Genomic DNA, 11,499 nt, shown 5'->3' with positions numbered 1-11,499 from the left:
ATTGAAAAATGTGATTTGTTTGGGTTACCAAAATAAATCCAAATTTTGGATATTCATAAAAAAATAAATATTTGTTTTATTTATACGCTGATCTTTTTTTAGCAATATATTCGAACCTATTTAAACGCGATGACGAAAGACAATAGTTTTTCTTTTATTGTAAATTTTTACAATAGTTAATAAAAAATAGTCTCTAACTTCTATCTTCAAAACTTAATTATAAAATCCGAAAAAATAATTTTACACACAGTAAAAAATTTTGCGTCAATGCGTCAAAAAATTTTTATGTTAAATATTCAACAGTTTTACGTGTAAATTTAACTAAAAAGTATAAAATAAATAATAGTTTTAAAAAAATCTAAAAAACACGCTTTTTATAGAAAACTGAATTAAAAAATAGAAAATAAATTTTGATAAATTTAAATTAAGAGTAGTGTTAAAAATTTTAATTAATATAAATTAATTATAGTGTAAATTTTTACGTTGATTTTTAAAATATTATTCAAATGATAATCCTACTCATATCTGTCAATAAAATATTTATAACTATTGACACCATGCACCCCTCGATTTTTTTAAAATAAAATATGTTTTATTCTTATTTACACTATAATTAATTTATATTTATCAAAATTTTTAACACTATTCTTAATTTAAATTTATCAAAATTTATTTTCTATTTTTTAGTTCGGTTTTCTATAAAAAGCGTGTTTTTTAGTTTTTTTTAAACTATTATTTATTAATTTAAACGAGATAATTCTCTGACTGCCACCTCCCGTTCATATTTAGCTTTTTATCTAAAAGATAATACTTGCATACATTTATATTGCGAATTCTAACCTCCAAAAATAAATTGATAGTATAGCATAAACTCACGCGTAAACATATTATTCTTCATAAACAGTATTTGTTGTTTAAATTACAGTAAATATAATTAAATATTAACATTCTCATATTGATAACAACAAAAGCAATGGCAGAAGTTGCAAAAATCTTTAATTCATTTCAAGATTACCTTAACTATGAACAAGAATTGAGGGAGGTAAAAATTATTTTTTAACATTTTATAAATTTATAAACTTACTTATAAGAATTTACTAATTTTGTTTTCATGTAAAAAAATTTCATTATAGGAAATACGTGTTATTGTCCGAAAGCTCGAAAAATGTTCTCGAGATATTTTAATGGTTTTACAAAATATCCACAATGAAAATCCAATGGAAGAAGATATTAGTAAGTTGTCAATATAAATAAATAACAATAGAAAAATAAATCTTAATATTTATAATACTAACAGATATTTTAGAATTTTTCTAACTAAATTATTGTTTTAAAAATCCACATGCAGATAGTAAAATGAAATAACACTGAAGTTGACAGATATTAAAAATTTTTTTGGAATTTTATAGCAATTAAATTATTAAAAAAAAATTTAATTAAAAAGTTTTACATGTGAAAATTAATAAAAATTACAAGTGAAAATTTTTAGAAGCATTTTTTTATTGTAATTAATTTGTTAAAAAATTTTTAAAATTGACAGCTGATCGCTAGCTTCAGTATTATAAAATGAATGCTAATTCTTGAAAATATTTTTTTTTCTACAATAATTTATTTGTTTTAAACAATCCTAAAAATTAACAGATGTCTGTCAAGGATCATAAAGTCTGATGATACTGAATTCAACAGACATCTGACAATTTTTTAATTTTGTTTGAAAAATAAATTATTTCAAGCACAATTTTCTTGAAAATTACATTCATAGTTTTTTTAATTTCTACATTTGGAAATCATAAAAATTATAGCCATGAATTGATAATAATATTTTTACTTCTTATAGTTGTATCGCAGTACTGCGCAAAAGCACGAGAACATTTTGAAACGGTTCGTCAATACTATTCAGAATTGGAAAAATTGGTACCAAATGATCAGTATTACCGATTCCATGATCAATGGCGTTATGTTACTCAAAGACTGTGCTTTCTTGTATCTTTAATCATTTATCTAGAGGTCAAAACACTTGTTACTAAAGAAACAGTTGCTGAATTCCTTGGAAGTTAGTAGTTAAAAATAGTTAGAAAAATATTAAAAGTGTACTCGATACGACATAGAATATTTTTGAGTTAATTGTTTTAAATAATTTTTTTTTAAGTTAAAAGCAACCGTGAAGAAGGCTTTCATTTGGATATTGAAGAATTTCTGATGGGCTTGCTCGAGTTGTCTGCTGAACTGGTGAGTTAACAAATACTTAAGACTTATTATATTGAAAAAAATATCATCCAATAACTTATTTATTTTGTAATCAGCTAAATGAAATATCGATAAGATGAAATATGAAAAAATAACAAGGAAAAGCTTTTTTTTTATATTTTCATAAGTATATTTTCAAATTTTGCTGTTAAGGGAGATAGCCACTGTGAGGATCGAAAAAATAGGTGATTTTCGGGAATTTTTTGACTGGGATAATAAAGGAATTCGGAGATCAGGTTTTTTTTTGTTTTATAAAAGATACATTGAAGATCATTCTCCTAAATTTTGATTAAAAATGATCATGTTGTTAGAAAGTTATAAGCATTTTTGTGGAACACCAAAAATTTCCCCCACCACGGTGGGATCTCTAACTCAAAAACAGATTATCTAAAACAAAGAAGCCAAACTCCGTTGTAATCTGTATGCATGTGGTTATCGTTCCACGTAGGGGATTTTGAAGATATTGATTTAAAAAAATGGCGACATATTAAAAATTTTTTCGTTTTTTTCTCATTTTTTTGGATTTAAACAGCCCTAAAAATCTTAAAAATCAAAATTTTCAAAATCCCCTAGTTGCAGCTATAGCTACTGAATAGACGAATATGGAAAAAAGTTGCGAATCGGTTCATATTTATGCAAACTACAGATCCCACCAGTACAAAAAAAAAGTAGTTTCGAGAAAAACGACTATAAGTCGAAAAATATTCGGAATTCTCATATAAAACTCTAGATACATATTTTTGAATGTATAAACTTTGATTTAATAAAAACAAAAAAAATTTTTTTTTTTTTTTTTTTTAATTTCACAATGGCTATCCCCCTTAAATCAAGAAATTTTCATATTTCTGTTGCATTCAATAATAATTGAAAAAAGCAGATATCTAACAAAAATTTATGTTATAAATTTCAGATAATATAAAATTAAAGTAACAATTAAGAAAAGTACTTTTAAAAATTTTTCAAATTCTTCAGATGTGTTGGAGATATTTTTAGTCTAAAATTTTTTTATATTTCTAAGATTAAATTTTAAAACTTATTAGATAAATAAAACTGGATTTACTTATGATTATTTTAATCAAATTTCAAAAATATTAGTTGACAATTGTAAATTATCTTTTCTTATTTTTGTGTTATAGACACGATTCGCAGTAAATAGCGTCACGTGTGGTGATTACAATCGACCAATTGAAATCGCACGTTTTGTCAATGAATTAAATGCTGGTTTTCGATTACTCAACTTGAAAAACGACAATTTGAGAAAACGCTTTGATGCTTTGAAATACGATGTCAAGAAAATTGAAGAAGTTGTTTATGATTTAAGCATTCGTGGTTTAAAACCAACAAGTCAGCAAATTGCACCTGCTCAATAAGTTTGAAACTATTTATTATTTTTCGTACTTTTTTATATATTTTCTCAGACTTAAAACTTTATGACGTATATTATATTAAGAACAATATTAGTTTTTTATAAAACTAATTAAGATAAAAAAAAAGTAATTTCATTTCTACTGAACTTTTGATATATTTAATAAAAGTATATAATACTGATAAAAATACGTAATATAATATTTGATATATAAGAAAATAATAAAATTAATATTAAAAATTTTTTTGTATCTGTTATCAATATCCGCGTTGAATATTCAATATATTTGGTAATGCTTCACCTTTCATGTATTTTTCGTAATTACTTTTGAATAAGTTTGCAATACCATCTGCTCTTACAGTGCACGCATTGTGTGGTGTTATTATCACCTACAAATATAAAAAATTGTTCATCAATTTTTTTAAATTTGCATAACTAAGCTCTTAAATCTTAGTATCAAAATTCAAAAATCAATTAAAAAGATTTATTAAAACATTATTAGTACCTGAGGCATTATCCAAAGTTTGCTGGTTGATGGTAAAGGCTCGACTTCAAAAACGTCTAAAATTGCAGCAGTTATCCATTTATTTTCAAGAGCGTTCACCAAGTCTTCCTCATTAATTACATTTCCTCTACCAACGTTCATAAAAATTGCGTTATTTTCTTTACAATTTTTTAACATATCACCATTTAACAACCCATTAGTCTCTGGAGTGGCTGGCATAATATTTATAATATAATGGCAATTAGATAAAAATTCTGGTAATGAACTTGTCGTCCGATACTCATCAATAAAAGGCTCTTTTGTAGTTGGAATCGTGCGAGTTAAGCCCCAAATTTTAGCATTGAAATGTTTCAAAGTCTTTGCAACTAAAAAAATATAAAAAATTTTGGTAATTATTTACAAGTGGGATCAACCCCATTTTGAACCATAACTAGGTGAAAAATTAACATTTTCAAATTTTTTTCTGCTTGTATTTACGGCGCATTTATATAAAAAATGTCGTGAAAGAAAAAAATAAAGATTTCGAAAGCTTTGTTGCTTTCAAAAGTTGGAAAAATTTATGGCTCTCAAGTTCTTGTATAAAATTTTTATTTTATATTTTTCGATATTTTTTTGAAAAGTACATAAAAAAATGAACAATTTAAAAAAAAAAATTGAATATCACTATTTTTTAAAAAATTTATAAATTTGTTAAAATTGTAATAATTAACTTTTTTTTTTCTTATAATTGTTTTTATTTTTCAAAAAAATATATTAATAAAATCAAATAGAAATTTCGTTCGAAAAATTGAAAATTAAAATAGTTGACCCCACTTGTAAATATTTACCAAATTTTAAGCTGTAAATATTCAAAATCCAAATTTTTTTCCAATTAAGGCTTAATAAAAATGTATAAATATCATCTTTCTTAAATTCAAATTTTATATTACAAAAATTTTTATACTTACCAACTTTTCCAATGTTGCCGATACCCATAATCCCAATATTCATTTGAGAAATTAATCTCCGAGAAACAAACATTGAATTATGCGGCCAAACCGCGCTTTTAAGTGTTTCATATTCTTCTCTTTGTCGTCTTTCAAAAGCAACGATTTGCATAACAATGTACTCAGCCATATCTAAACCATACGTCTCATCAACGAACCTAGTAATTACAAAGTTAATGTTTTTTTCATGACGTAATTCAATTAGTTGTTCAACTCCGGCTGATATAGACTGGATCCATTTAATATTGTTCAATTTGCCTTTTATTTTCGGCAAGTACCGACAGTCTGCTATCATTATCTCAACGTCATCCAATTTAAGTGATTCAGTACTACTTTTCTGTTGAAAAAATCAATACATGATTTTTAAATAAATACTTATAATTGTTGAATCACAATCAACTGTTTACTGTAATATACTTCAGTGATTAGTAATACGCATATTGCACAGAATTTTTATGTTACGCAAATTACTACAAGAGTAACAATAAAAACCACTTTTGACGAATTTCAATTTTCTTATTGAAATTAAAAATTGGATTGTTTTTTAACACTAAAATTAGAATAAAATTATTTAATAAATTATTATTATATCAATAAAAAAAAAAATATTATTTTTCTATAAAAAAATTTGTAATGACAAAAAAATTAATCATCATACACAATCTTATCGTTTATTATGAAAAAGAAAAATTAAATAAAAATACACTAACAAGAAAAATTTGATAAGCAGGAAGAAAATCGAAGTGATAATCAATTTTGACCTTGAAAAAAATTATTTATTATTTATTAATAAAATTTGTTATTTTTAAATTATTACCTGGATTAACATAAATCAATTCTAATTTTGGCATAATTTTTTTGATGTGTTCTGTTAAATCTGACATTGTAGTAAATACGACAATACGACCCATCTTTACTGAAAAATCTTTTAATGAATAGAAATATATTTAATGATATGTCTATTATTCAACGGACCTTATTCAAACGTCAACTAAATACACTACTATGCATTATGTCAATATATGTATTTATATCTTCTAATGCAATAGTCAGCGTAGTAGGAAATTTCAAATTTCGCGTCATGCTGATTGTAAAGCTATCGTTAGTGTAAACAAGCCTTTAATTGATACTTTAAAAAATTAAAAGCTTATCATTATAAACAGTAAAACTAATGAAGTATTTTTATCAAGCTTTTATTGATAAATTTTAATATAAAAATATTATTCTTGAATTGAATTAATCTAAAAAACAACTTAAATACAATAACGCAATTTAGAGACCAGAATTTAATTTATAAAAATATAAAACAGTTAAAATTTTTTTAATTATAAAGAATAAAAAATTATCTATAATATATATTATGCACTGAGAAAGAAAAATACTTTTATTAAGAAAATTTTCTTGATACAAGTATTTATGTTTTTGAAAATTTTCAAGAATATATATTCTTAGCTCAAGAACTTGTTAAATTGATTGAAATAATTTTTACTTAATTTAAATAAAGCTATTATATACAAAGATAAATATTGATGCTCTTCTCTTCAGAAATTAATAATTAATAATAATAGAATATTTTATCGTCAGCGAGTTTCTTGAACCAAGAAATTGTTAATTGAGTAAAAGTATTTTTTTTTCCCAGTGTGTACGTATAAACAGTAATTTCAAATAATTTTGGGATCTGAAAAAATCAACTGATCAAGATGGCGAAGGAATGAGCGTAATTGTTGAAAATAACTTATAAAACTTCCTTAATAAACGAAGTAAATATTTCATCAATAGCCCCGTTGAAAATTTACAAGGTGAAGTAATGGTTCACCATGGGTAAATTTATTATAATTATTGCAAAACAATTCTGCAACACTTTCAGCTCTTGCTAAGCATGCATTATGTGGCGAAATGATTACCTACAGTAAAAAAATAATAAATTATAAATCAAAATAGGCTAAAAGAAAAAAAAATAAAAAGTATTAGTAGTACCTGAGGCATTATCCAAAGTTTGCTGGTTGATGGTAAAGGCTCGACTTCAAAAACATCTAAAATTGCAGCAGTTATCCATTTATTTTCAAGAGCGTTCACCAAGTCTTCCTCATTAATTACATTTCCTCTACCAACGTTCATAAAAATTGCGTTATTTTCTTTACAATTTTTTAACATATCACCATTTAACAACCCATTAGTCTCTGGAGTGGCTGGCATAATATTTATAATATAATGGCAATTAGATAAAAATTCTGGTAATGAACTTGTCGTCCGATACTCATCAATAAAAGGCTCTTTTGTAGTTGGAATCGTGCGAGTTAAGCCCCAAATTTTAGCATTGAAATGTTTCAAAGTCTTTGCAACTAAAAAAATATAAAAATTTTGGTAATTATTTACAAGTGGGATCAACCCCATTTTGAACCATAACTAGGTGAAAAATTAACATTTTCAAATTTTTTTTTCTGCTTGTTTTTACGGCGCATTTATATAAAAAATGTCGTGAAAGAAAAAATAAAGATTTCGAAAGCTTTGTTGCTTTCAAAAGTTGGAAAAATTTATGGCTCTCAAGTTCTTGTATAAAATTTTTATTTTATATTTTTTCAATATTTTTTTTTGAAAAGTACATAAAAAAATGAACAATTTAAAAAAAAATTGAATATCACTATTTTTTAAAAAATTTATAAATTTGTTAAAATCGTATTAATTAACTTTTTTTTCTAATTGTTTTTATTTAAAAAAAAATATATTAATAAAATCAAATAGAAATTTCGTTCGAAAAATTGAAAATTAAAATAGTTGACCCCACTTGTAAATATTTACCAAAATTTTAAGCTGTAAATATTCAAAAATCCGAAATTTAAAAATATAAGAAATTTAGAGTTATAAATATTTAAAGATAATTTGCAAATATTACAATTTTTTTCAATTAGCGCTTAAGAAAATTGTATCAAAATATCTTTTTGTTTTGCATAATCTTGTGTAAGTAATTTGATAATTATTGAATTTTTAACGAACTGCGACAAACTTATACCAAATTCAAATCTTTTTGTATAAAAATTTCAATTCAAGTCTCTTGAGCCTAAAAAATCTAAATAATTTCTAAAATATACCAACCAATTTTTCCAATATTACCAACACCCATAATCCCAATAGTCATATCAGACAATAGTCTTCGTTGTCCAAACATTGAATCACTGGACCAAAAACTTTTTTTTGGGCTTCATACTCCTTCCATTGGTTTCTTTCATGAGCAACAATTTGCATAACAACATACTCTGCCATGTCTAAACCATAAGCTGAATCGACGAATCTGGTGACGGAAACATTGATATTTTTATCATCACGTAAGCTGAGCAATTCTTCAATTCCAGCTGATGTAGTTTGTATCCATTTAATATTACTTAATTTATTCTTAATATACAGTAATAATGAACAATCTGTTACCATTATTTCAACATTATTCAATTCCAGCGACTCATTATCTGAAAACAAAAAAATATAAAAATTTTAAGTTCAAAGTACTCTTTGAATCACTGTATCTTATGATTAAAATCACAGATAATTGTATTATGTATTATTTATTTATAGCTTAAAATTCTTAGAAAAGGAGGATAATCAAAACAATTATTGAGGAAAACCGCATAAATATCTTATCTTCAAAGTGATAATGACAATGATTAACGATAATCAAAATTTCGAGTTTATAAATGAATAAAAAGTATTAAGCATGTTAATTAGAAAATTAAATTTTTGTAAATATTATTTATGTCATTAAATTTAGCTGTTATTTCACAATTTTTTAATTTTCTTTAACAAATAAATTATAGCAAAAATATTATTAAAAAAATAGACTAGTAGAAATTTTAATAAATTAAAATTGCAATTTTTAGAACAAATTTTTTTGTTAAAGAAAATAAAATAATTGTCAAGTGACAGCTAACTTTAATGTCATATATTATTTACCTGGATTAATATTATTAATATTGAGTTCCGGCATAATTTTTTTAATATGCTGTGATAATTTTGATAGTTGAGAATAAACGACAACACGGTTCATTTTTTTTTTTTAATTATTTTTCTAGTAAATAAAACTCCACGGATGTATTTGATATTATTCTCGTATTTACGGCTCTGGACCATGTAAATAAAATGAAATAATAGTCACGTTATCGGTGAATGAATTTATTACTACTTTATCAATTGAGACTACAATGTTTCATTCAAATAGAAATATAGAGATGAGTAAATTCATAGAGATTTATAGTAATTCATAGCGAAATTTAAATTTCATTTAAAATTTTCTTGAAAAATTTAAGATAAAAGTTTCGATTATTTATAGAGGTCCAATTTTTAACAGCCTATTTTTATTTATTTATTTATTTATTTGAAAAGAAACGCCCTCGGCAATTTACAACAAAAATTACATTTTCATGTGTAGAATGTTTAGTTGATATTTATATACATTAACTGTAATAAATAACTGTAATTACAACCCGTGCAAAAAAATTCTGATTCAAAATGAATTTAAGATTAAAATTCATATTTTGACACAAATATGAATTAGTTTTGAGATCAATCCAAATTTGAAATAGATTTGTAAATAGAAATTAGCACACCTGTAGAAATTTCGATCCTGCTTTAGAATATTAATAAACACTTGAAAATACTTAGGATAAATTTTATCTACAAAATATTCTTGTCTTTATTAAAATTCTAATGCAGAATCGAAATTTCTACAGGCGTGCTAATTTCTATTTACAAATCAATTTCAAATTTGGATTAATCTCAAAACTAATTCATATTTGTGTCAAAATATGAATTTCAATCTTAAATTCATTTTGAATCAAAATTTTTTTGCACGGGTATATATTCAAATTCATATTTTTTCTATTCTCTGTTTTATTAGCTATAATCATTAGATGGTAACGTAGATAGAGTTTGCTTTGAGACAACGTTACTTTTCTTACTTTTTTATACTGTCTTTTATTATAATTTCCGAAAAATAAATTTTTTATACGCTCTTATGGCATCCGATGTAGGTCCCGGGAGCCATAAAGGCGTATAAAAAAATTTTTTTTGGAAACCGACATATTTTTTCATGAAATGTGCAGAAATACAAAAAAATTTTTTCTTCAAGCTAAAAATTTTTTTGGACTTAAAATAAAAATTTTTTTATTATATGCCTTTATGGCATCCGAGGTGGGTCCCGGCAGCCATAAGGACGTATGAAATTTTTTTTTGCATTTCTGCACTTTTCGGACAAAAATACGCCGATTTCCGGAAAAAAATTTTTATACGCCTTTATGGCTTTTCACTGGGACCTTTTACTGGTATACGTCCTTTTGGAACGCGATATGTAAGGCCCTTAGGCAGCTAAGGCTTCAGGGTCTAAAAATTTTGATAAATAAATACATTAAATAACATCCGCAAAGAGAAGATAGATTCAAGAGATTTATAGATTTAAGAGATTTGACAGAAGAGAAAAACATAAAAAAGAAAAAATGTTTCATTTTTAATAATTGATAATCACTAATTGATAATTTATGATTTTTAAACACTATTTGTACACCCTTTCCGATTGTCACGATTATCCTGCAGGCTATCAACAGCAATGGACTTTTCTTTGACTGCGGAACATTCAGCGCAATGACATTTTCATTTTTCTTTCTCCTGTATATCTTAACAATGTCGAATAAAACTCGTAAGCTATGTCTAGTCTTAATTTTGTCTTCAATTTAGTAGGATTCAATCAATTCAATCTAATTTTTGTTTTTTCACTTTATTTCTTAGTTGAAAAAATCAAAATTTTTATCACACAAACCTTCTGTGTTAAAATAAAGTTTTTTGATTTGGAAGAAAAGAATTTTGAATAGACAATATGCGAATTTTCATTCAAAATTTTATTTTTCGCCAAATGTAGAAAACTTTGTTTTAACAAGAAAGTTATTGTGAGAAAAATTTTGAATTCTTCAGCTAAGAAATGAAATTGTTTAAAATTTTCAACAAATTAATTTTTCTAGTTACAACAATGTCCATTTTTTCAAAATAAATTTTTTTCTGTATATATCTAAACAATTATCACAAATTAAATCCAATAAATTTTTTAAAAGTATTAATTAATAAATCAAATTTCTAATCTACCTCAGAACTATGGTTTTCTGGTTGACGTAGATGATAACTCCGAAATCACTGAACCAATCTCAATGAAATTTAAACAACATATTCTAGATAGGAGTAGCAATTGAATTAGCTACTCAATGTATAAATGTATAACACTGAAGTTGACAGATATTAAAAATTTTTTTAGAATTTTATAGCAATTAAATTATTAAAAAAACATTAATTAAAAAGTTTCACGAGTTAAAATTAATAAAAATTACAAGTGAAAATATTTAGAAGCATTTTTTATTGTAATT

General features: G+C 24.4%; 3 protein-coding genes across 3 annotated transcripts; 1 reads left to right on the top strand and 2 right to left on the bottom strand.

Moving 5' to 3' along the window:
• The first annotated feature begins 844 nt into the window (after positions 1–844).
• Positions 845–3,856, top strand: Trsn (translin). The gene is made up of 5 exons (XM_074241801.1): positions 845–1,042; positions 1,134–1,233; positions 1,838–2,053; positions 2,150–2,229; positions 3,384–3,856. The coding sequence occupies exons 1-5, from the start codon at positions 974–976 to the stop codon at positions 3,615–3,617; spliced, it is 699 nt and encodes a 232-aa protein (XP_074097902.1). The 5' UTR covers positions 845–973; the 3' UTR covers positions 3,618–3,856.
• On the bottom strand, positions 3,750–6,050 carry LOC141526726 (glyoxylate/hydroxypyruvate reductase A-like). The gene is made up of 4 exons (XM_074241803.1): positions 5,922–6,050; positions 5,066–5,440; positions 4,119–4,483; positions 3,750–4,002 (listed from the first exon to the last, which is right to left on the bottom strand). The coding sequence occupies exons 1-4, from the start codon at positions 6,013–6,015 to the stop codon at positions 3,871–3,873; spliced, it is 966 nt and encodes a 321-aa protein (XP_074097904.1). The 5' UTR covers positions 6,016–6,050; the 3' UTR covers positions 3,750–3,870.
• Positions 6,051–6,275: 225 nt separating this feature from the next.
• LOC141526724 (glyoxylate/hydroxypyruvate reductase A-like) lies at positions 6,276–9,232 on the bottom strand. The gene is given in 5 exon segments (XM_074241800.1): positions 6,276–7,008; positions 7,082–7,446; positions 8,198–8,299; positions 8,302–8,565; positions 9,047–9,232. Coding segments are annotated over 5 exon segments (957 nt in total). The 5' UTR covers positions 9,141–9,232; the 3' UTR covers positions 6,276–6,876.
• Between the last annotated feature and the right edge of the window lie 2,267 nt (positions 9,233–11,499).

This window comes from Cotesia typhae, unplaced genomic scaffold (genome assembly GCF_013202065.1).
Source record: "Cotesia typhae breed Kobodo isofemale line unplaced genomic scaffold, CoteBio_Ctyphae contig_36, whole genome shotgun sequence".
Lineage (NCBI taxonomy): Eukaryota > Metazoa > Arthropoda > Insecta > Hymenoptera > Braconidae > Cotesia > Cotesia typhae.
Note: the sequence above shows the minus strand (reverse complement) of the source record. Positions and strands in the feature narration are given on the sequence as shown.